The 26,055-nt window shown below is 41.8% G+C and overlaps 1 protein-coding gene across 4 annotated transcripts in view; it reads left to right on the top strand.

The window, feature by feature from the left end:
- The window catches only part of CHCHD3 (coiled-coil-helix-coiled-coil-helix domain containing 3), a 291,050-nt gene that overhangs the window by 173,021 nt on the left and 91,974 nt on the right, over positions 1–26,055 (top strand). For 3 of the 4 annotated variants that reach the window (XM_066262326.1, XM_066262324.1, XM_066262323.1), the window contains exons 5-6: positions 24,247–24,261; positions 25,259–25,342. In XM_066262326.1, the coding sequence (XP_066118423.1) occupies positions 24,247–24,261; positions 25,259–25,342 (99 nt within the window). The remainder of the gene's footprint in view (positions 1–24,246; positions 24,262–25,258; positions 25,343–26,055) is intronic. The other variant, XM_066262325.1, reaches the window with a different exon arrangement.

Raw genomic sequence — 26,055 nt, 5'->3', positions numbered from 1 at the left:
TGAATATATAAAACGCACGTTAGGGAACACTATTCTCTGACACATATTTCTTGTATTTTACAAGAACAGTAAATTGAGAGGACACGTTGATGTTCATTGTGTTTGGTCATTCGGAAAACCAGTACTGTATTGAAACCATCCATTTCTCTGTCCTTGGGGAGACTTGCATGTCATAAGCATCTTCTTTGTATAGTATTCATTTTCTTCCCCGAAGGGTGTGGGGGGGTGATTTCTAGGCCTTTTGGTTAAGGCACCACATTTTCTTTTAGAGCAGGGGTCAGCGAACATGTAAAAGGACCAGATGGTAAATATCTTAGTATTCACATGCCATGCTGTCTCTTGAAACTACTTAATCGGTCATGGTAGCATGCAAGCAGCTGTGGACAATACGTGAGTGTATAGATGGCGCTGGGTTCCAATAAAACTTTATTTCTAAAACAGACTGTGGGCAATATTTGGCTCTTGGGCGGCATGAACACAATTTGTCAAAGCTGCCGGGAAACTTCTTTGCTCATCCCATAGTGTACCCACAGGTCACACCACATTCAGTGTGCTCAGAATGCTCTCGTTTATCCATAGAGGGATGTGACTAAGGTGAACCAGACAGTAATATGCCTGAGTTTAATATTCTTAAGTCTTTTCCTGTGTCTCACAAGTTAGAAATACACTGAGCTTAAAAACCTGTGTCTGGATTTGGCCAACTTGAAAGTTTGTTTTATAGCTTTGTAGAAAGGGGTGAGGTGACTTCCCTTAGGGCATGATTTAGTGAAGGAAGAGTTAAACAATTTATGTGGGCTCTTCAGAGAACAAACCCACCACATTGCAATGAGAATAAAATGAATGAGAGGTGGTGGTGGTGGTGGTGGTTATGGTGGTAGTGGTGGTGGTGGAGATGGTGATGGTGTGGTGGTGGAGATGGTGGTGATGCTGGTGGTTCAAATACATTATAACTCTGACCTCACCTCTGCAGAATCTGCTGAGTGCATTAAACAACCTTCATTCTCTTATGATACTTGTTCTGTGTTGTCCATGAGTCACCTGATACTCATCCTTTGTAGACTTTCTGACATTCCGGTGCATTTTCTAGTCAGTGAAGTCAGATGCTTACCAAGACTCAGGTGTGTTTGTTCGCAAACCTATTTATACCAGTTGTGTTTGTTATTGCATAAATTAATTAAATGTCATGTCATCTGTTGCTATATGAAAATTAAGCTGAGTGGTTTGGAAAGACTTGTAAAAAGGTAATTTAGGGAAAACCTGCTATTGAGTTAGGAATGTGTGTGGATAAGAGAACTGTGGAAGGGATTGGGGGTAATCTAGAATGATCGTGCACTGTATTTGCTTTATGGGAGTCTCTGGTTCTCACTCTCCTTTAAGGAAACCTGTTGAGATACATAGATGATCCATTATTGGGGTTACAGGTGACTCAGCAGGGTCATTCTTGTATCAAGGCTCATTTTTTATATCAGACAATTGGCAAAGAATGTATATTTAGATATTTTATTGTAACTTGATGTATAAAGTGTATATGTGTCTTGTTTTTCACGTTGTGTTTCAAAGAAAACATTTCCTGGTCCTGATCATATCTAAGTGCCTCCCAAAATGTGTCACACTCTGTGGCAAAGCTTTGCATCAAGTCTCTTATTTAATCCTCCCAGCAGCCCATTTGAAGAGGGCCCTGTTGTCTTCACTTTAGTAATTGGGAATCTGAAACACAGGCTCTGTCATTTTACCGAGGTCTTAAAACTAGTAAATGCTACATCACATCTGAGATTCAGGGTTCTTGTCCATACCACTCTGCCACCCCCTCCCCCATCAGCAGCAACAAAATATAGTGATTGGTTAAGATCTTGTTGTGAGTCGTTAACCAGTCTTAGCTCTACTTAGTGTAGGAAGTATAGACAGAGCTTGGCTTAAATCTTATCTATGTTTATGTTGTTCTTATATTCTTTTCTTTTTTTTTTTCTTTCATTTTTCTGAAGCTGGAAACAGGGAGAGACAGTCAGACAGACTCCCGCATGCGCCCGACCGGGATCCACCCGGCACGCCCACCAGGGGCGATGCTCTGCCCCCCAGGGGGCGATGCTCTGCCCATCCTGGGCGTCGCCATGTTGCGACCAGAGCCACTCTAGCGCCTGAGGCAGAGGCCACAGAGCCATCCCCAGCGCCCGGGCCATCTTTGCTCCAATGGAGCCTTGGCTGCGGGAGGAGAAGAGAGAGACAGAGAAGAAAGCGCGGCGGAGGGGTGGAGAAGCAAATGGGCGCTTCTCCTGTGTGCCCTGGCCGGGAATCGAACCCGGGTCCTCCGCACGCTAGGCCGACGCTCTACCGCTGAGCCAGCCGGCCAGGGCTGTTCTTATATTCTTACTGCAGCCTGGTCCTTTTTTCTTTTTTGTTTTCCACATACCTACTTGGAACTAGTACATTGTTTTTACTTCTTAAAAAATGCTTGTAGGTGTGTAATTTAACTTGATTATTGAAAGAGAAGTAATAGGGCAAGTATAATTAACTTTTTTTTTTTTGTAGATGAAAGTAAGGTTCCTGGAATATAAATGAACCGAGAGGGATATAGAGTTGAAATAACAGATAGAAAATATTGATGCTGCCGTCGAAAAGTTGAAGAAATATTTTTTACTGTAAAATATAGATACTGTATTTAGTTAAAAGATGAGGTGTTTGAGGGGATTACCTTTTTCTAGTTTGTGTTAGGATTATATGGAGGATTACGACTGAGTCTTTTCTAATTACATCTAGTATGAGATTAATTTCTTTCTTTTTTTTTTTTTTTTAAGGATTCAATTTCAGTTTAAAGATGGGAACTAGTTCTGGTAGAAGGAAAGTGTGTTGGTTAATCTTCTCTGTGAGCTTGCACGGAAGTCTGTCCAGATTCAGAAAAATAAACTAGCCAACCAAGTACAGGGCATACAGTTACATGTATTTATTTTATTCTTTTTTTATTTTTAAAAAACAACAGTGAAATCATAAACTTGGATGCAGCCTATAACATGTGAATGCACTCAAAATAAGTTACATACTTAGTTTTTATTGTAAATAATTCACTACCATGTTCTTTTTATTCTGGGAAAATAAAAATGGTGGCCTGACCAGGCGGTGGCGCAGTGGATAGAGCGTCAGACTGGGATGCGGAGGACACAGGTTGGAGACCCCAAGGTCGCCAGCTTGAGTGCGGGCTCATCTGGTTTGAGCAAGGCTCACCAGCTTGGACCCAAGGTCACTGGCTCGAACAATGGATTACTTGGTCTGCTCAAGGCCCACGGTCAAGTCATATATGAGAAAGCAATCAATGAACAACTAAGGTGTTGCTACGAAAAACTGATGATTGATGCTTCTCATTTCTCTCCATTCCTGTCTGTCCCTATATATCCCTCTCTCTGACTCTGTCTCTGTAAAAAACAAAACAAAACAAAATGGTGACATGAAACAATGTAGTTAATTGGAAAGAGGCTTCTCTGCAGTTTCACTTACAGCAGTTTAAATCCTTTCCTACTGGTTGATTTAGATATTATTCCTAATTCTCCCAAAGAATACTTTAATGGTAGACCTACACAGCAATAGACTGGTCAGGATTAAGATCAGAAGGAGAGATAATGAAGTTGAGAAGTTAGAAGTCTGTGAAATTCAGGAATAAGAAGTATTGCTGAAGTAGATTATAGAGAAATAATTAGAAAAATAATCAGTAGACAAAAGATACTTAGAAAGCTATTTATAGGAGGAGGCTCAGGAATTTGCTGGACTATCAACCATATGTGTTCATTTTATAGTGCAAGCTTCCAGAATGACTGTGCTAATTTTCACATACCAGAGAAAACCATTTTGCTTTCTGGGAAAAATTACTTTTTTTCTATATCACCACAGAGTTTCACAATTTTGTGTTATTTTATTTTTATATTGTGTCCTCAGTTCCTGTTGCTCCCCATGCTTACAGAATTAAAGATAGAGAAGCAATTAAAATATTGGCAAAGCAGCAATGTGAACAAAGATTAAGAAAACGAAGAACATATTTGCTAAATCAGAAATAGGGATTATTTTCTCTACGGTGCTATTAATTATCTGGAGGGGAAAAAAGGAGAGAGAAATCAGACCACAAGTAGGTGGTGGAGGTGGGATTGAAGTTGAGGGATTTTTAGAGTCAGACAAACTCAACTTGATCTGTTTTTTGTACTTGAGAAGGTAACAACTTCTGATACATCACTGAATTTTAGCTCCTTGAGGGCAAGGAAGTAAAACTGAGGAAGAAGAAGTGAGCAGCAACAAAGGACAGACAAGGGAAGAATGAGAGTCCTGGTAACTGCTGTTAAGAAAGACGAGGGAGGGAAAGAATGTGGCAGAGTCCTAATAAAACACCAGGGGACAGAGAACAAGGCAGCCACCTTGCATGTGCCAGATCCAGCACTTCCTTAGTTCTGACCCTGCTTCTGTCCTCTGCCACGGCCCCATCTGTTTCAAGCTTTGTCACATTGCCCTTTTCCTCACCACAGGTTGAGGGGCCTGATCAAGCCACCAGTGTTCTTACCCGAAGTCCATTCCTCCCATCAGCTTTGTTCCTTGTCTCTCCCACCCAGTGGATGCCCCCAAACCTCGTGAGATATAGAGGACTTGAGAGTGTCTTGTTGAATTTATCTTTTCTTCTCTCTTGTAGCTTCGTCAGTGAAGCTTTCCTCCTCATTTCTAAACTGATGTATTCAAATGACCTGCTTGATACCATTTTAGGGCCTCTCTTCCTCCCACCCCGGTGTGCGTGCGTGCGTGCGTGCACACATCTGCCAAGTAGGGTGTGTTGGTGTTGGCATGGCTGCACCCTTTCTCTTTCAGGCTTAGTGGTTGGCATTTTAATTTTTACTTGTTGATTTTAAGGGAGAGAGAGAGGAAGAGAGACACTCCAATTTGTTGTTCTAATTTTTTTATGCATTCTTTGTTTGAATCTTGTATGTGCCCTGACTGGGGATCAATCGCGCAACCTTGGCGTATCAGGACAATGCTCTAACCAACTGAGCTACCCGGCCAGGGCCAGGCTTAGTGATTTTGAGAACATTTGAAAGCTGATTTTGAGAAAAGGAAAATGTTTTTACATTTTGTTGAATTTTAGGACATAGCTATCACAGCAAATAAACCAGGTCATACTTTTTAGGTTTGACAATTGTTTTTCCCGTTCTCTGGGAAAATGTATTGCCTATTGATTACTCACATAGTATTACTAATTTCAGAAGCACTTTGATGAACACAATTGCATGCCAAGGCCTAGATGATTGAGGTTATACTGTCATTTCTGGATATTTGAGACATTAGTAGAGATCACTGTTTAAGGAAACTGATGGGCATACATAACCCTTCCTGTGGTTGGGGGCTATCTAGATGAATCAGACATTACGACCTTTTTGCTGCTTATAGCCCTGATTTCCAACCAAAAAACCTTAGAAGCACATTGTTTAGAAATACCTATTTGGCCTAGATTGCTATTCACCAGTGTGATCTCACTCTGTAGTTGCTTCCAAGCGGTCACAGTGATGTCATTTGTTCTTAATTATCTTTCAAGTGATCTTTAAAGACTTTTCCCCATCTGGGTTGTTCGGCGGTGTAAAGCCAGTTGCTGCGGCCACCATCACAGCTGCCTGGCCCATGCAGGTTCACATTGGATTCAGACAGTTGGTAAAGAAACAATGGAGCCAAGAACTGGTGGGCCATCATCTTTAATCCTAGCTTGCACCCAGCGGGCAAGTAAAAGCACACACTGAGCTCCAAAACCCACTCATTCAGTGCTCACAAAGCTACTGACTTATCCGAGTTTCCTAGAATCAAAGGTTTCTAGCTCACCAGCCTTATTCACCTCTGTTCCCCATGTCCTTCCTTCTCCCTGCACAAACTCTGCACAAACTGGCTTCTCACTCAACACTCCACCATCTTGGCTGTTTCTCCTGGCCTCCTCCACGTGGGCTGTCTCTGCTCTCCTTTTCTGCTCTCTCCTCTAATGCTCATCACAGGAACCAAGAGAGCAAGCTCCTGGTCTGCCCCACTTTATAGTGCAGATATCAAAACCTTTAGTCCAATATACAAAATAGGGAAGTCTCTAATACAAAGTCACTTATCTGAGGCATGATGGGATTGTACCACCCCACATCAAAAAGGGTGGGAAAGGCATAGTCCTAAAACCAAGCCCCAGGCTACAAGGATCCTGCCTGCCCATAGCCCGCTCCCAACACACATTAATATAATCACACCCATCCCAAGCAAGAAGGGCAACCAATACCATCACCTGGGCGACGGCTTTCCACGTAGTCAGCACCATCTTTAACAAAGTGAGCATAATATATTTTATCCGCCAAGAGGCAGGTAAATGTGTGTTGAGGGCAGGCTGTTGGCAGGCAGGATCCTTGTAGCCTGGACTAAGCCTTTCCCACCCTTTTTGATGTGGGGTGGACTTTGTATCAGAGACTTCCCTATTTTGTATATTGGATTAAAGGTTTTGATTTCCACTCTATAAAGTGGGGCAGACCAGGAGCTTGGTCTCTCGATTCCTGAGATTAGCATTGGAGAGGAGAGCAGAGAAAGGCCACGTGGAGGAGGCCAGGAGAAGCAGCCAAGATGGCAGAGTGCTGAAGGAAAAGCCAGTTTGTGCAGAGTTTGTGCAGAGAGAAGGAAGGACATGGGGAACAGAGGTGAATAAGGCTGGTGAGCTAGAAACCTTTGATTCTAGGAAACTTGCATAAGTCAGTAGCTTTGTGAGCACTGAATGAGTGGGTTTTGGAGCCCTGTGTGTGTTTTTACTTGCCTGCCGGATGCAAGCTAGGATTAAAGATGATGGTCCACCAGTTTTTGGCTCCATTGTTTCTTTACCAACTGTCTGAATCCAATGTGAACCTGCATGGGCCAGGCGTACACCTGTGCTGCTGGCCACTTGGCCTTTGCTCACTGAGGTGTCCCTCTGCAGATCCTGCTGTCAGTAATGGTCCACATACCTTCAGCCTGGCCATGCCGTGACCTGGACCCAGCACTTGGGCTTATGCTTCTGACCTCCTTCTTGGGGCATCTTGGCCATCTATTGCAAAAGTTGATCTCATCGTTGCAGGACAATGTAGGTTTTTAACTTGTCAACCATACCTTAGAAGCCAGAGTCCTTAGATTTTAGAGGAGGCTTTTATAATCTGAAAGCTCGTTGAATCTCAAGACCATACAAACTACCTTTACTCACATTTTAAAGGCGGCATATGATAAACAGCATCTCTGTGAAATATCTGAGCAGATATTAAAATTAGGTTATTGTAACATATCTAGAGCCACTGTGATTTTTCTAAGGTTGGAGATTTTATGTAGTCGTCTTTTTCTTTTTTTAAGAAATTAGAATAACGGACGTAAAATATACTCTTTGACTCTAGCATGTATGAACGTTGGTACTTGTGTTGAGCTTGACATTGGAGGACTCCCAGTCATATTTCCCGGTGGCCGCATACTTCTCTTAAACAGATCTTCAACCATAGACAGACAGCGGTGGTTAAAGAAAGTAATTCCTATGGTGACTATAAGTTATTAATAATGCTGCATTGTATTGCATGTTTGAAAGTTGGTAAGAGGGTAGAACTTAAAAGTTCTCATCACAAGAAAAAAGAATTTGTAACTATGGTGATAGAAGTTAACTAGATTTATGGTGGTAATCAATTTAAAATATATACAGATATTGAATCATTTTGTGATATACCTGAAACTGATCTAATGGTATATGTCAATTATGCCTTAATTAAAAAACTAATTCCTAACACCTCATGGTATGTCCCAAATTTCCTTCTCTTCCTCTTTAAGTAATTTTATTTTAGAATAGAGTGTTTGACATCTTAAATGTATCAGTGGCCTATCTCCAAATGACAGAGTGTCTGGTTATTTCTAGTTGGAAGTCCCCATTGTCACATCTAATGTATGCATTGCGTCGTTCTTGCACATCTCCTCTGTGTGGAGCATGGGGTATCCTTTCGGTTTTGTAGTTCACCGTCCTTTCGCTGGAATTTGCACATTAATTTTAGGTGATATTTAGCAGGTGCTCCTGGGAACGTACTGCCATTTAGCACATGGAGGCCCAGTGACCTCGCACCTGGATCCTTTCAGTAGTCCCCCAGTGGTTCCCCCAGTGTGCTCCCCTCGTGCTGACCCATTCTGGGCACCACGACTAGCCCTGCTACAATACTGTTTCACTGCACTCAAAACCTTTAGAGCCCCTCCACCCCCAACCACCATGGCCTAGACCCTGGTCGGCAAACTGGGGCTTGCGAGCCACATGCGGTTCTTTGGCCCCTGGAGTGTGGCTCTTCCACAAAATACCACATGCAGGCGCTACCTCAATAAGGAATGTACCTATCTATATAGTTTGTTTAAATTTTTTGGCTCTCAAAGGAAATTTCAATCGTACTGTTGATATTTGGCTCTGTTGACTAATGAGTTTGCCGACCCAGGACCTAGAGGATCAAACGCAAACCTAAAACAGCTAAGTCTTTCTGCAGCCCGGTTCCCCTTCCGGCTGGCCCTCATCCTGTAATACCCTCTCCACCTGGCACACTGGCGCGGCCACTGTCTTCTCTGTACCTCTTTATTGTCCCTAGTTGTACAGTGACCTTTGACTGTCTCTCTGCTCATCTGAGTCCTCCTCATCCAGCTTTCGAGTTCCAGTCCAGCTGATCTAATTCCTTATCTCAGTACAGCATTCACAGTCCTTATCATAGCGTATCCTTTTTTTTTTTTCTTTTTTTAAGGAGGCAGAGATACAAACTCGCGCATGCGCCCCAACCGGGATCCACCCGGCAAGCCCCCTAGGGGGCAATGCTGTGTCCATCTGGGGCCACTGCTCCATTACAACCAGAACCATTTTTAGCAATTGAGGGGGAGGCTGTGGAGCCATCCTCAGCACCTGGGGCCAACTTGCTTGAGCCAGTCAATCCATGGCTCTGGGAGAGGGAGAGAGAGGAAGAGACAGAGAAAAAATGGGGAGGGGTGGAGAAGCAGATGGTTGTTTCTCCTGTGTGCCCTGACCAAGAATCAAACCTGAGATCTCCACATGCCAGGCTGATGCTCTACCACTGAGCCAACCAGCCAGGGCCTAATAGCATATATTTTATTACTGTCTTTTGTTTGTGCATCCTGGGCATCGCACTCCACCCCAGTTTGCAAGTTCTTGAAAAACATAGCATTTGTAAGCAGGAATGGACTGTTACTTTGGGATTGCGGTTTATTGTCAGCAACCAAGGTGTAATTGGCTAGTTATTGATTGTATTCTACCATGTATTAGCACACTATCAGGTGATTGTCATAAAATAGGTTTCATTGAGTACTTGTTGAATTAAATAAATAGATACATTAAGTTTATTTTGTTTTTCCAATGGGCAAGTTATTTTAGCACTTAACACGTTAGCATGTATATGGGGTTTGGTTTGGTTCTCCTGGGCAGGAAATACATTCAGAATGTCCCCAGGGTCATTTCTGGACTGTCACAACTTGTGTAGTTTGTTAAAGAGAACATCGTTAAGCTTGGCTAGAGCTGAGCAAGTTGGTGGCCGGGTCCTTCTACCAACCAAATTGGGAAAGTTCTGCAAAGAACTTTTGGAAAATAGATCAATTAACAGTTTCATGTTGCATTTCATCTCTCGAGGATGTAGGCTACCTCAGGTGACAGAAGGCTCCAGTAGGACAAAAGGTAGCTTATTGCTGAGACCAGCTCCGCAGTCTTTTTACAGATACTCAGCCCCTTGTCAGCTCTTCCTTGATCATGCCATCATTACTGCATGCGTTTATCTGACACCAGACAGAAAGAATAAAGGTGAAGGATGGGGGGGCTTGGGAGGGGTTTCCTTCTGTGCTAACCCAGGCTTGTCACACTGCAGGGGCACAGTATCTGGTTTTAATAATCTCATGTGTCACTAGCAGTTTATTATTACTAAAATATAAACCTATTTCTTAGAACATTTTTTTTTTAATTTTTGAGAAGATTATAAAATGTCACTTATGCTCTTTCGGGAAAGTGGCGGAGGGGGTGTTAACTTGCTAAATGTCATTACATTGCAAGTTTCAGTTTCAGATTAATAGCAGGTGGTAGCCATTTTTCAAAGCAAACAGGCTGTCTTTTTAGTTCAGTTAGGGGGAAAAAACGGCACTAATTCTTTACTGTAGCCTGAAATGTTTTGTGCGAGGTGACAAATGGCAAGGATTACCAAACATTCAGCATTAAAAAAAATAATAATAATAAGGTAGCTGGCTAGTATTGTAAATTTTTAAAGGACCAAGCCAGAACTTTCAGCAGAATATTTCTTTCCACCGTACTTAATTGAGTTACACATCTTGGTACTTATGCTTAACGTATCTATCTGTTACTTTTAGTGAATATATTTCACTCAGGTCTTTTGATTTGTGGTCTGTAATGTCTTTGCCCTCTCATGCAGTACCCTTCTCAGATAATAAATGCCACTGGAAACGAATCACATCATAGAAGCTTTGGAGATGATCGTCCATCACCCATGCAAGTGCATGTGTATGCTTGTGTGTTTTGGAGGGGGGTATATTGATGATGTTACGTTGGCATAATAAGAATTTTTATTTTTGGATTTTTTTTTCTTATGCACAGGCAGGTTTACAGGAATAGCTGAGATATTGTTTTAGTTTGCCAAATTAACTGTGAGTCAGGGTAACCTATATTCTATTCTTAACTCATGACTGACTAACTAGCTTTCTGAACTTAAGAGAGTAGAGCTATTTCCCAGTTAGATCTTTAACATCTGAAGGCCTTGGGTTCTAAGGCCTTATAATATATATATGGTTCTTCCTCCTTTTGTCAGAGTAATTTTTTTGGCTGAATAATTTTGATAGCTCATAAACATGGTGTCAGATGTCATTAACTGTGTCCTTAAGAACATCGTTTTTGCATGCAAGATCCTTGCACTTGGTTTAAGAAACTTGAAGGTGGGAGTCGCTTTCATCTGGGCTGACATCCAATCACTTAGCTCCTCCATCTGAACTGTTGGGAGCTTTCTAGCATCTGATCAAATGATGGATGAATGGAAATCATACTCAACAGGAGGAGGATATTTTAAGCCAGAAAGATAACATATCATTAAAATGATAGTCATAATCATAAAGCACACAGGATGCCATGTCAAATAATTAATAACACTGTTCTGCCCAGCAGGCAAAACCGAAGCAAAGCCATGAGGTTGCTTTTTTGTTCTTTGGTCCAAAGGTAGAGAAGGATCTGCCTGGTGAGCTGTCATGGGAAGTCAGAGTTTCTCTATTCGCGGGACAGCTCTTCAGCTGGGGATTTTAGGCAAATCTTTTGTCTGCAACTTTTTAACTATAAAAAAAAAACAAAAACAAAAGAGTTAAATTCTAAACTGTGCTGCTTCACATTGCTATGTGGTGAGACTTTCTAATGTGATTATGTAATTTCAGGTCTTTACAAGTGATCAGGGATGTTAACAGTTATAAGCAGACATGTTGGTGATGCCCATTCTTGAGTTTTTTGGTCGCAAACCTCAGGTGAAAGGCATTCCCCTGTGTGCCAACGGATTCTAGAATTTGAGGCTCCGGAGTTGTCTGCTTCCACGCCTGTGTAGGAGTAGTGGCCAGAACAAAGCTAAGTCTAAGCTAGCCTGGCCCTTCCATTGGGCAGATAACAGTGTCTTCTCATCCCTTCTCGACCATCTTAACCCAGCTGCAGTGGCTTACCTACATTCTATCTCGTGGGCTCTGCTGCTCTCCGTCTGGAGGATTCATGGGTTGGGTGTGTTATCTTTCCATTTCTCTCTTCTCAGACTTCTTCCTCTTTGTGCTTTTTCTAGGCTTCTGTTTGTTTCTTGTTAACCCCACAGTCTCATCTCTTAAATTCTTTGTCTTGGCCAGGCAAGCTGGAGGCTTTGTACAGAAGCTAAAGATTTCTTAAATCCCCTCACCATCAGGTTTGGGGGGAAACGGGATGTGGTATGGGGCCAGGTACTTTCATACCTTCCTTACCAGTGGCCATTGCTGAACATTAAAAAAATAGTATCATACTTTGTATTATTCTGATACTTTTCTAAATTTAGTTTTTCTTGGAATACAATGGAGTCACAGCTTATTTAAGGATTTAGTTTTAAGATCACCATGTGAAATTTTTTTCCCAGTTATACCTTAATAAAGCAGAAAAAAATTTTAAATGAATATCTGAGACAAAGATTTCTTTTTTTTTAAATTTATTTATTTATTTATTTATTTATTTTATAGAGACAGAATCAGAGAGAGGGATAGACAGGGACAGACAGACGGGAACGGAGAGATGAGAAGCATCAATCATTAGTTTTTCGTTGTACATTGTGACACCTTAGTTGTTCATTGATTGCTTTCTCATATGTGCCTTTACCACGGGCCTTCAGCAGACCGAGTAACTCCTTGCTGGAGTCAGCGACCTTGGGTCCAAGCTGGTGAGCTTTTGCTCAAACCAGATGAACCCACGCTCAAGCTGGCAACCTCGGGGTCTCGAACCTGGGTCTTCGGCATCCCAGTCCAACACTCTATCCACTGCGCCACCGCCTGGTCAGGCTAGACAAAGATTTCTTTTGCCCAAGTTTATTCTTAAGAGCTCAGCACTGCGAGTTTTTCTTCAATTATGGGGTTCGTTGGTTTCTTCAGTCTAGCACTAGATGAAACAATGTCTTTCGTTTAAGGATTTGTGAATGCTTTTGTGAATGAAAACTACGTACGTATCTTGAACCAGTAGAATTGCACTCGCTGGGAAGAGATGTTCTGTTTTGTGAAGGCATGTGGGACAGGAGACGAAAGGAGCTGTCCCAGGCTTGCCCATGGAGTAAGTGAAATCCTGCCCACTGTTTACACTTTTCTCTCTCCCCACTTCAACCTGAGTGGTTGGACTTGCAGATGTGCATATGATGCAGTTCCACTGAACTCCCTTCTCTCAAGCACCGCAGTGGAGATGAGGCTGCCCAATTATTTTCTGAACATAGTCATTTGGGGGCAGAAAATGAGAGCCAGTGGGATGTGGTGACCAGCAGTGAGTTGAGCTTGTTTTAGGAATGGCCCCTTCACCCTTTGTCTTAGCTCTTTGAATCTGCCAGGTGGTGTTCGGGTTGGGAAACAGCTCAGCCAATATTGCTAAGTGACAGGGAGTGAGCAAAGCCTTGCAGTCCTTGTGAACCCACCGCCGGTGCCAAGTCCGGCAGAGCGGGAGCATCGCTGCTGCCATGAGGGGCTGCCCCTGGCAACCAGGTGTCACGTCCTTGGGGGCATTCCCAAGTGCTGTGTAATGTGTGCTTGTAGCATCCTAACAGTTTGGTGAATGAACAGATGCAGCTACTGTATTTCCTCTGGCCTGGCTAGAGAGTCGATTCTAAATGAATATAATAGAAGAAATGGTACGGCATATGTAATGCATAAAATGTGAATTTTAGTGGGAACTTAGATATTGATTGGCCCATCTCCTTAAATTTACAAAGAAGGAAACAGACCCCAGAAGGTGAAGTAACTTGCCCGATTTCAAGAGTTAGCAGCCAAGCTGGAATTCCAGCTTGCATTGTCTCATTATTGTCTGATTAATGACTCTTCTGTGACCTTTTCTGTGACACAAGATTTCTGAATGAAATTGTATCCCGTAGGCCCAGTAGTATTTACTCAGCCCAGCCCATACAATGATGCAATTCTAACGGGAATTAAGGTATACCAGCAGACCTAACCTGTCCTTGGCTTGCTGGTTAACTCTCTGTTCGAACTGGAAGCTGAAGTTTAAGTGCTGCTCAAAGTTCATTATCATTTTCATTTGGTCTGTATTAATAAGCACATCGGATTATGTGGCAGCCACGAGAGTGTGCATTCAGCCTGGTCTTTAAAGAGCTTGCTGGGGGCCCTGGCCGGTTGGCTCAGTGGTAGAGCGTAGGCCTGGCGTGCAGAAGTCCCGGGTTCGATTCCCGGCCAGGGCACACAAGAGAAGCGCCCATCTGCTTGTCCACCCCTCCTCCTCTCTGTCTCTCTCTTCCCCTTCTGCAGCCGAGGCTCCACTGGAGCAAAGATGGCCCGGGCGCTGGGGATGGCTCCTCGGCCTCTGTCCCAGGCTCTAGAGTGGCTCTGGTCGCAACAGAGCGACACCCCAGAGGGGCAGAGCATCGCCCCCTGGTGGGCAGAGCGTTGCCCCCTGGTGGGCGTGCCGGGTGGATCCTGGTCAGGCGCATGCGGGAGTCTGACTGTCTCTCCCCATTTCTGGCTTCAGAAAAATACAGAAAAAAAAGGGGGGGGGGCTTGCTGGGAAAGGTGCTGCTAGCTGGCAGCCACAAGCTTTGAGATCCATCCGTGTTTGCTCCCAGACTGTGCTCTCTGCAGGCGGACAGTCTGTGGCAAGGTGTCTAGAACTGGGCTGTTCTGCTTACCCCTGGACCCCTCTGCCCTGCAGTCTGCTCTGGGCTGCCCCGTCACCTGGCCAAAGCTTTCTCAGGTCTGCACCGTTGTCCCCTCCCTGCTTAGTCTCCCATCACACGGTCAGACCTATAGCAGTCCACGGGGCTCCCTGCTCTCTGCTCCTTCTACCCTCCATCCTTGCCCTAGTGCATCTTGTACTGAGGCTCAGTGTCTGCATCCCAGAGGACCTGACATGGTGCATAGCTGGTTCTGGAGACGCTTTTAGAATATTCTGCATTAACTGCTATAGGAAATCTTTAAACATCTCTTTATGCTGAGTAGACTTGACAGTAACTACAAATGTTTGATTAGACATTTTTACATTGCCTTCCCTTAAAGTCACACCAACATGAAAAAAAATAAGGCCGGGGAGTGCTGGGTTGTACACTTCTCTCAAGAGTCAACAAGGCACTCAGACCCTCACTTACCAAGCCTGTGAAATGAACTGGGTGCTCTCTGGATTTTTTTTTTTTTTCCCTAGCTCTGAATGTGAAATAGATTGCAAGAGAAGAGATTGACTCTGGCCAATTGGTCCCAATAGTGTGAACATTAAATCTAAATTTAAATTGAACCAATACAAGCTAATACAGAGAAAAGGAATTCAGTAGTTGTACGGTAATTGTCTCCATGTTGTTGTTCAATTTATTTGTCAGATCAGTGATACCAAATACCTTCGCACTGATAGTGCCGTTTAACCAGCACATTTGTGTTAAAAAGCGCCACTGCAAGTTTGAATCTCCTTTGTAAAACCGATTTTATGTAAGTGCCTGGAAATGGAAGTATTATTCTCCACAATATGGAATAAAAAGATAGAGACATTTTAGTGTAATTGTACCTAAAGTTACATAATTCTGAATGCTTGATTCTCCTTTCCACTTTGTACATATCAGCTGTGGTCTAGGGTTGACAGCACTCTGCTTTTACGGGTAATGGTGACATTCCGTAGTTTATAACACCAGTCTGTTCTGTGGCTGACTTTGATAATAATAGCCCCTTCCTGCCCCAAGTCTGTGTAATCACACTGTAGTTTTATGGAGTATGACCCTATTTACTGCTTTTTTTCCTTGCAATTATAATTCTGATTTTTAAAGTTTTTGAGCTTTCTAATGACCTGTGACACGATTTCTTATTTATTTATTTATTTATTTATTTTATTTTATTTTTTTTTAATTTTTTCTCTCTGTACTTTTCCGAAGCTGGAAATGGGGAGAGACAGTCAGACAGACTCCCGCATGCGCCCGACCGGGATCCACCCGGCACGCCCACCAGGGGCGATGCTCTGCCCACCAGGGGGCGATGCTCTGCCCCTCCGGGGCGTCGCTCCGCCGCGACCAGAGCCACTCTAGCGCCTGGGGCAGAGGCCAAGAAGCCATCCCCAGCGCCCGGGCCATCTCTGCTCCAATGGAGCCTTGGCTGCGGGAGGGGAAGAGAGAGACAGAGAGGAAGGAGGGGGTGGGGGTGGAGAAGCAAATGGGTGCTTCTCCTATGTGCCCTGGCCGGGAATCGAACCCGGGTCCCCCGCACACCAGGCCGACGCTCTACCGCTGAGCCAACCGGCCAGGGCCATCTTATTTATTTTATAGATAGAACTCGGTCTTCGAGAATTTTGTTTTCTGCTTAATGGCTGAATTTGATTCAACAAGGTCTTTCCTTCTGGACTTGGTCCACATTTACAATTATCTGTGTCTTTCGTAAACGTGTCGTAGCTAACGTGAGGGTTATTACACAAGAGAAAGCTGCTCATTTGAGAACTCTGAAACCCGAGAAGTTCATTTCCCTTTCGAGTCAGCATTTATTTAATGTTTAGGCTCTGGGTTTCACGGTGGATGTTTGTGGGGTTTTTTGGGTTTTTTTTAAATGGACTTGTAGAGGCCCTGGCTGGTTGGCTCAGCGGTAGAGTGTCGGCCTGGCGTGCGGGGGACCCGGGTTCGATTCCTGGCCAGGGCACATAGGAGAAGCGCCCATTTGCTTCTCCACTCCCTCCCTCCTTCCTCTCTGTCTCTCTCTTCCCCTCCCGCATCCAAGGCTCCATTGGAGCAGGGATGACCCGCGTGCTGGGGATGGCTCCTTGGCCTCTGCCCCAGGTGCTGGAGTGGCTCTGGTCCCGGCAGAGCGAGGCCCTGGAGGGGCAGAGCATCGCCCCCTGGTGGGCGTAGCTTCGCCCCTGGTGGGCGTGCCGGGTGGATCCTGGTCGGGCGCATGCGGGAGTCTGTCTGACTGTCTCTCCCCGTTTCCAGCTTCAGAGGAATACAAAGAGAACAAAAAACAAACAAACAAAAAAATAAATGGACTTGTAGAGAGAGGTACAGACCATATGACACTGAGCTGATGAGCTGATGCATTTCAGCCCCTTTCTTGGTGACATTTCATGTTGAAATATGTTGCTTTGTAACAGGAGGCTTGTTAATTATAATGGAATCACAGTATGGCTGTTTTCAGGAATGATATATAAAATATTTAACAACAGGTCTGTCATTGTCACTGCCCGAGCAGAAAAAATGTTAAAGATTCGTACCAGTTCATGTCGACCAAAGAGCATTCCACCCAAACTAAGCATGACCTGCTTTGATCAAAATCTTACATTATATGGGAGCGGATTCTGTTTTTACAGGGAACCTCCAAAAACACAGAACCGATGTACCCACTTTATGCCTTTCCTACTTGGGTCAAAAACACTGAGTTAAAATTCCCAGTTCCCTCTCTCGTTGGGATATGATTCACCGCTTCCCATGTCCGTGAGCGACTCTTGTTGCTCACAGGCACTTAACCTTCACAGCACCGCCCACTACTACATTATAAGCAGCTGGAACGCAAGCAGGTCTACAGCCCCATCCTGCAATATGAACAGACAGTAACTGAACAAAAGTTTATTAACGAGCAAGTCCAGAATGATTCATTCAGCCTGTTCTGTAAATCTCCGTGAAGGTCCAGTTCTCTGTTCCTTTAAGTGCTTTTTTTGCAGAAAAGTTTCACCTGAGGCAGGTAAGGCTTCTTCTAGTTGGCCGCAGACAGCCTGTAGGCTTCTTAAACCAGTGGTTCTCATCTAAGGACAGTTTTGTTTCCCAGAGGATAGTTGGCGATTTCTGGAAACATTTTTGGTTGCTTTAGCTCTTAGTAGGGTGTGGTGTCATGGAAGCCAGGTATGCTACTTAACACCCTACAGTACATAGGACAGCTCTTCACAACAAAGAGCAATCTGGCCCAAAATGTTAGTAGTGCCAAAGGTGAGGATCTCTGTCTTAAACCAGTGGCCGATTTTTTTCATGAGAATGCTTGCTGATTGCTCCATGCGTGTCCCTGAGTCACAGGCTGGCAGCACCTAGCGCAGAACTTCACCTGCTGGCTTTTGACGCCCTTGGTTTCATTTCGGCTACTGTGTTCTGAGCGGTTCCCTTGTGGGAGGCACAGACCTGGATCAAGCTGAAGATACAGACAGAGAAGAGTAAACCTTGTTTCCTGTCTCAGAGAGTTTATAGTGGAGGAGAAGGGCAGTGGGTAAGTAAACACCAGAAGTCAAAATCAGGCACCACAGAGACATGTTGAAGAGTTGTATTAGGTGCAACAGTAGGAGAGGCAGCCGGGGCACGACTTAGCAAATACTACACTCAGGAGGTAGCATTTAAAGACATTTCGGAACATGGGTGGGGGGCTGGGGTTGGTCAGTGCATAGATGCCCGGTGACTTAGCAGAGCTAGGATGGCATCCAGTCTCCTGACCCCCCTCTACTAAGTGTTTTCCTATGTAGTATGTCAAAGTGCTAATAAGAACTGGAGAACTAATTATATGGTTTAAAATAATTTTTCCTCTCTAAAGCCAGAGAAGAAAGGTTGTATGATTGTTTCTGATTTCACCTAGTGCTTAGTTTTGCTGCTTTTGTCAAGTACCATGATCTGCACAAATGTTATGTGAGAACCACTGGAAAAATTCAAAGCACCACTAGGTTGCTCTGTAGATGTGCCCCAGAAGAGGCAGGGGACTGTTTCCTCAGGAGGCTGTTTCCAGAATGCTACCAGGATGACAAAGTAGACTTGTAGGCCAGGGTTCTTGAAGCTTTTCTGGGGGAAGACTAAACAAACAGAAACAAATGAATTTGATCACATCCTGGTGGCTAGGGCATGAGTTCCAGATTTAGGATTCAGAAATCTATCAAAAGAATGGCCTTTGTCTTTCATCTCTTGGTCTGTGTTCAACTTATATCAGGCATTACTGTGTTAGTGGACAGAAATATGGTTGAACATTTCAAGCTGGGGTGTGTCCATAGCTAATGCGTCTGTCTCTAAGTAGTTATTGAAAAGTGTGGCAGATTTGACAATAGGTTAGGCATCATTCAGGTTCACCTAATGAGTTACCCTTTTGAAGGTCACCTTCTGGTGTGATTTGGAAACAGTGCTCTGAGTATAATCCTTTGTTTATTAACGCCATTTGATAAAGGCTCAGTGAACCCTAAGCAATTTCTCATAACAAAAGTCTGGTATTTAGCTAATTGAATACATGGCTACTTTAATTATATTGTTATGGCTAATTGATATTCACAATGATGATGTTCTACAGCTTTTAAATATAGTATTACCTTACAAGATGATGTTCAGGCCCCTTGGATATTTCAGTTCTGTTCTATGTCAGCATGTAATTTTATTAGGTTCCTATAGATTGTCCCTTATATGTAATTCTGACAAGGAATAAAGCCCTTTTCCTGTTCTTGTTTGACTATGTGAGTTGTAAAATAGATAAGTAGATATTTATTTTGTCTACCACAGATTATCCATATCATTGTGAAAGATGAAATCTTTCCCAGTCTGTTCTATGTGTGTTTCAGATTTGTTGCAGATTTAGAATGACAGGTTATGAATTACAAGGATTTTCTATTTATATTGATATATAGTTCTTGCCTTTTCTCAATCCTAGTAATCCCTGGCTTCGTAATAGCATCCCATGGAAAATTGAGCAGGTTCCTGCTTTGTTTTCTACCTTGAGCTATGAAAAATAAACACTGACATCTCAAGGAACTTGGTCATTTAAAATGTACAAACTAGTCCATAGCCCAGAGTCTGTCCTTAACATGCCTGGGACTTGGTGTATGGAGTCACAGAACTAACTCTGAGCCAAGAGATTGTGATGTCACTGGGTTCCACATGCCTTGTACCCTGAGCGATAGCTATAACTCAGTTCCTAGGAGCAGCCAGGCCTAACAGCTGAGCCACAATATCAAAAAGGTTTTGCTATAAAGAGGTACCTAGGAGCACACAAGGGAAGGTAAATTCCTATAAGCACTATGTGCCACAACCCTAATCCCAATTCCTTCTTCTGTTGATCTTTTCACATCCTTTGTTGTAACCACTTTCCAGGACATTTTCAAAATATGTTCTCTGACACTTTGGGACATATCTGCTTATTCTCTTGGAGGAAAAAAAAAAGAGAAAACATAGAGAAAGAGAAGAGGTTTTTGAAATAAAGTAAAACCAACCATGAATAAAGAGAGGAGGTTGTTAAGTACATACACTTTTTGGTCCTTTCTGAAACGAGGCAAGTCTTTAAGGAAGTAAATACATACATACTTCATTTTGAAGCTAGCTGCCAACATGTTTATGTGTTGAGTTTTCTTTAGAAGAAAACTTGATTCTCTTATTGTCCTTGTTTCTCTTGCATATGAAACGTTCCCATAATGATTCACATAAGCTCTCTGTCATGTTTCCAAGCCCACTCATTTCATCCCAAATGTAGCAGGACCTGAAAACCAACCAGGGCACATTGCTTATAGTGGGAAGAATAGCAAACAGGAGGTGGGGGAACTTATTATATTCATTTCTTCCTAAGAAGTGATTATACCATAATGATAAATAGTGCTGTGCTCCTCCTTGTATTTATTTGGTCACTCACGATGACTGTATCTATTAGAATGACACACAAAAGTTTTATTTTCTTGCACTTTGTTTTACTGCTTTTCCTTGAGTTGAGTGTGACTGTCCATCCTTGGCAGTTATTAGCTCAGTCAGTGTATTTCAGGCTTATTTAACATTTAGGATTCATATTGTGTGACTATCCCTCTCAGTGTCACATGAACTGTTTCAAAGCAGTGTGCCATTAAAGTGTTGTGACCATGTTTCTTGCTCTGTTACCTCCCAGTGATCTCAAACTATTGATTCTGCTGGCTTTCTGGGGATGGATTTAGATGTTAGACTGTGGTTGGGTGTTTCAGGTCCTTGGAAACAGTTCTTTAGTGTGCATATCCATGTTGCATTGAAATTTTCTAGGATGGCATCTGAAAACCTAAATGAGGATATTTGTGTATATCCTTAATTTAGGTTGTAATCTGCCCCTCAACATTAAATTTGTTGGTTGATGTAGCCCTAGTAGGTTCAAGCAACATTCTTGTAGTATTGAATTAAAAATAAGTCTCTCGGCCCTGGTCGGTTGGCTCAGTGGTAGAGCATCAGCTTGGCATGCAGGAGTCCTGGGTTTGATTCCCAGCCAGGGCACACAGGAGAAGCACCCATCTGCTTCTCCACCCCTCCCTCTCTCCTTCTTCTCTGTCTCTCCCCCTCCTGCAGCCACGGCTCCATTGGAGCAATGTTGGCCCGGGCGCTGAGGATGGCTCTGTGGCTTCTGCCTCAGGTGCTAGAATGGCTGTGGTCGCAACAGAGCGACGCCTCAGATGGGCAGAGCATTGCCCCCTGGTGGGCATGCCGGGTAGATCCTGGTCAGGCACATGCAGGAGTCTATCTGACTGCCTCCCGTTTCCAACTTCAGAAAAATACAAAAAAAAAAAAATCTCTCTGTGCAACTATACAGGAACAAAAGAGACATTTAGTGCATGTATTTTAAGAACCATGGTGAGTAACATCATACATTGAATGGGAGAATTAAGTGTTAACACATTAAGGATTTAGTAGGTAGAATCATTTCCATGCTGTAAATAACTGCTCAAGTTGTTAAAACAATTTTTTTTTCTTTTTTGGTTAATACAGTTACTTAATAGCTCACATGCTCAGCTTCAGGCATGTTTTCATCTCATGGTCGGGATAAATGTATATAATATTAATGTTCAAAACAGTCTTCTGATTACAAAAGTAATAATCGTTCACTACAGCAAATTTAGAAAATGCAAAATAGTGTAAATAAGAAAATATCCACCTGACCAGGGGTGGCGCAGTGGATAGAGCGTCAGACTGGAACGCAGAGGACCCAGGTTCGAGACCTTGAGGTCTCCAGCTTGAGCCCAAGATCGCTGGTTCAAGCAAGGGGTTACTCAGTCTGCTGTAGCCCCTCCCCACCTCCGGTTAAGGCACATACAAGAAAGCAATCAATGAAAAACTAAGGTGTCGCAGCAAAGAATTGAAGTTTCTCATCTCTCTCTGTTTCTGTCTGTCTGTCCCTATCTATCCCTCTCTCTGACTCTTTCTGTCTCTGCCACAAAAGAAAATATTATATCCACTGTTAACATAAGTATATTTTAAATTTTTTCCATATCAATGTAACTAGGCACTGAACTTTCTTTGTCCTTCCCTTTTGCCCCCAAACTCCCATTTCTTAACCCAAATTAGTAACTTAATATACATGCTATTTTAAGACCTGTTCTTTCTCCTCCCACCCCTTCATACTATTTTGAGTTTAAAAAAAATCAATGAGTCTGTTAAAACATTATTTTGAATGGCTCTCAGTGTTTGATCATTATAGCTGGACTAAAGTCTTCATAATCAATACCTTTTTGTTGGACCAGATTTTAGTATTTCCTAGGATTAAATGACTAGAAGTAAAACTGGTCAAATGATAAGCAGATAAACAGTAATAAAGACCTATACATATGTACATTTATATATTTATATGTCGTTATTTTCATAAACTTTAGTTTTTTTTTTTTGTGTTTTTTTTTTTGACACAGAGAGAGAGGGACAGATAGGGACTGACAGGAAGGGAGAGAGATGAGAAGCATCAACTCTTTGTTGCAACACCTTAGTTGTTCATTGATTGCTTCTCATATGTGCCTTGATTGGGGGCTACAGCAGACCAGGTAACCCCTTCCTCGAGCCATGGAGTCATGTCTGTGATCCCATGCTCAAGCCAGTGACCCTGTGCTCAGGCTAGTGAGCCCGTGCTAAAGCTGGATGAGCTCGTGCTCAAGCCGGTTACCTCGGGGTTTCAACCCCGGCTCCTCTGCACCACAGTCCGAGGCCTTATCCCCTGCACCACCACCTGGTCAGGCTAAACTTTAGTATTCTTAATTTTTATTTACTATGTAGTTAAATTTATTTTTTGTAATATTATAGTTCTACGAGTTTTCCACCACCCTAATCAAGAAACAGTATAGTTCTCTCACATCAAAAAATTGCCTCCCGAGTCCTTTGACAAGAAAGTGTGTTTATTTTTAATTTGGAGAATATAAAGAAGCAATATTAAGTAGAAACTACCCTGCTGCAACCTCTGTTGGCATTTTTGATGAATATCCATTTGGCCTTTTCTCCTACAAAAAAGTGATCATAGAGTCTTTTCTGTGTATAGTCTTTTTCTTTTTTTTTTTTTTTTTTTTTTTTTTTTATATTTTTATTTTTTTAATGGGGTGACATCAATAAATCAGGATACATATATTCAAAGATAACAAGTCCAGGTTATCTTGTCTTTCAATTATGTTGCATACCCACCACCCAAAGTCAGATTGTCCTCTGTCACCTTCTATCTTGTTTTCTTTGTGCCCCTCCCACCCCCTATCCCTCTCCCATTTCCCCCTCCCCCCCGTAACCACCACACTCTTATCAATGTCTCTTAGTTTCACTATTATGTCCCACCTACGTATGGAATAATTTTTCTTTTTTTTACTTAGTAGATTTGGAGTATTTTTTATTTAATAATTAGATTATGTTTTATTTTTGTTTCTTTGCAATTCTACACAACCCTATCATGAACATCTTTGCCTATTGTTATAATTACTTAAGAAATCGTGTTTAGATCTCAGTGAATGTGTACATTTTTAAGCCTTATTACATTTTTTCAAATTGATTTAAAAGGTAGTTGTACCAGTTTACATTCTGACCGTGTATAGAAGAGCCTGTTTTTTTTTTTTTTTTGTCAGCTCTATAGATGAATAATGGTATTTCATTATTTAATTTTTATTCTTTAATGTATTCTAGGATTGAGTTTTCTTTTACCGTATGTTTATTTTTCCTATTTTTTGTATTTTGTGATTTGTCAGTCTGTGTCATTTCTTGGTATATTTTTTCAGTGCTCTCTTAGTAACTAACTTTCATAGCAACATGTTAATTTTTTCTCTTTTTTTTTTGTCATTTACTTTTCATTTGGTTTAATGATTTTTATTTTTATGGAGGGTCACATAAGTCCAGTCTTTTTCATTTGCTTTAAATTGGGGGTGTTTGTGTTGAATTTAGAAAGGTCTCCTCTCTTTAGAGAAAATACATATTTCAAAATATATAGTTTTGCATATTTTCTTTACACTTAGTATTGTTAAACCTTCTTTGTCCATTTACTTTTTGTTTTCTATTTCTGACAGAATAGCAAGTTTTTACTGTTATACCAAGGAGCCATCAATTATATACTTACATAAGAATGTATTTTGTTCAAATCTTAATTATTTTGTATTTTCATTCATATGCTTTCACGTAGCATGACCTTTTCATTGAAATTTTCTATTTAAACTGATAGCCTAGTCACATTTAAATGTGTCCCAAGTTAAGCAAGTCTTTCTTTTCCCCCATTGCCTTCTGTGGTTTGCATTTTAGGTAGATATTATGTAGTAGATGTCTTTCTGACATTAGGAAAAAACAGTTCTTATATTGTTAAATAACTATTTGTTTGTTTTCTAACATGCTGCAGGACATTGAAGTCAAAGTAAGTAGCAAAACAGCGATCTACAAATGTGCAGATGGGTTCACTTTAAACAAGATAGTGAAAGTCCCCCTTACAGGGTTTGAGACAGGGGACACATGATCATCTTGCAAACAGAAACGGTGCGTGACCCAAGGACAGGAATGCCAAAATACATCTTTCCATAATTTCTTTAAATTTCTGGTCAGGTGTGTATTCAGTATTCCCTGAAAAAAAAAATATTAAAAAACTTTTCTATTAGGGGTGATATAGGAGGTCTGTTTCCTTAGATGATAAAGGTCACTTAAACATATGCTCAAGATACAATAGTTTGAAAAATGCATTATTTTATTAATCTAGAAAAACATGAGTAACTATTATGCTTTTCAAGAATCAAAAATATTTTGTGGTTTTATTTTATATTAAAAAAGACCTTGTAAATTAGAAGTAGGAAAACATTTTGAATTACTTTCATTTTTATTATTATTAACTTTTAATTATTTACATGTATAGTAGTTTTTGGTCCTCCCTCTAAAGATAGTTGCTTCATGAAAAAGGAGCTAGACCAAAGCATGTATTTCTATTCAGGTTTCACTGGGTAATTTAAGGGTTCTCAAGTACACAGTTTATGTGCAAATGTTACATAGGCATTATTTTTTGTTCAAGAAAGGTTAATAACCATGTGTCTTAAGCCCAGATTAAAATCCAAGTTTTATTGTGCAAAAGATTAATCCTTGAAATTACTCTCCAAAAGAGAAGTTAAATCTGTCTCTGCTGTATTATGATATATTTGGACAAAGTAGGACACAGCTGTTACAGTAGAAAGGAAAAAACAGTGTAGACTCATTCTTTACATTTAAATACAGCAATCATCATCTTATTAATGTTTTTCTGTGACAGAGACCTAGTAGTTTGCAGAAGTTTTCAGCTTTGTTTACTTACTTCTAACGTAATTTGTACTTGACTTTTGCTTTGCTCTTGCTTTTTCCTAATATAGTATACTCTTCATTTCTTTTTTTAGGCTAAGCTGCTGGAAGAGAAAGACCGAGTGATAAAGAGGCAGGATGCATTCTACAAAGAGCAGCTGGCCAGACTGGAGGAGAGGGTATGACCACTTCTTGTCCTTCTCTTCCGTTACCACGTCTGGAGCTTTCTTGTACATTTATTCAAAAATCAGTAAATTAAAACTGTAATTGTTTCTCCTAGTTAAAAGTGGGCAGGAAGTGGAGAAAGCCAACCCAGGTAGATCATTCTCACAGGAAATGGCATTTCTACCGTGATAGTTTTGAGTAAGATGACATTACTGGTTCCCTGACACATTTCACCACTCAGACACTTCCCTCAAATACTTTTCATAGTATTTTTCCCCTTTTTATTTAAAAATTTTATTGAATTTATCAGGGTGACATTGGTTTTAACAATATTATATAGGTTTCAAGGGTAAATTCTATTAAGAGTGCTATTCTTAATTCTCCTGAACATTGACTGAACTTGAGTACATTCTTAGATGTGAGTGTTTGAAAACTCCAACTTCATTGCACTTGTGGCTAAGAAATAATGTCCTTCACGAGTGGCAGACGGACTGAATGGTAGGACTTAGGGAGCAGAGTAAGGAGGAAGAGTTGAGCTAGTACCTGTTGTTGACGTTGTATCTAGAATTGGACAGAGATGCAAAGGAAGGAATTACAGTTGAAACAAAAGGTAAGAATAGGACTTTGCACATGTACCAAGTGTCCCTATAAAATAAAGTAAGTAGACTTGTCTGGGGTATCTGCATTGACCACGATATTACCAAGCTAGCTTTCTCTTCCCTTTGAC

The sequence above is a fragment of the Saccopteryx bilineata genome, chromosome 2 (assembly GCF_036850765.1).
Source record: "Saccopteryx bilineata isolate mSacBil1 chromosome 2, mSacBil1_pri_phased_curated, whole genome shotgun sequence".
Taxonomy (NCBI): domain Eukaryota; kingdom Metazoa; phylum Chordata; class Mammalia; order Chiroptera; family Emballonuridae; genus Saccopteryx; species Saccopteryx bilineata.
This window is presented reverse-complemented; position numbering and strand designations above follow the sequence as displayed.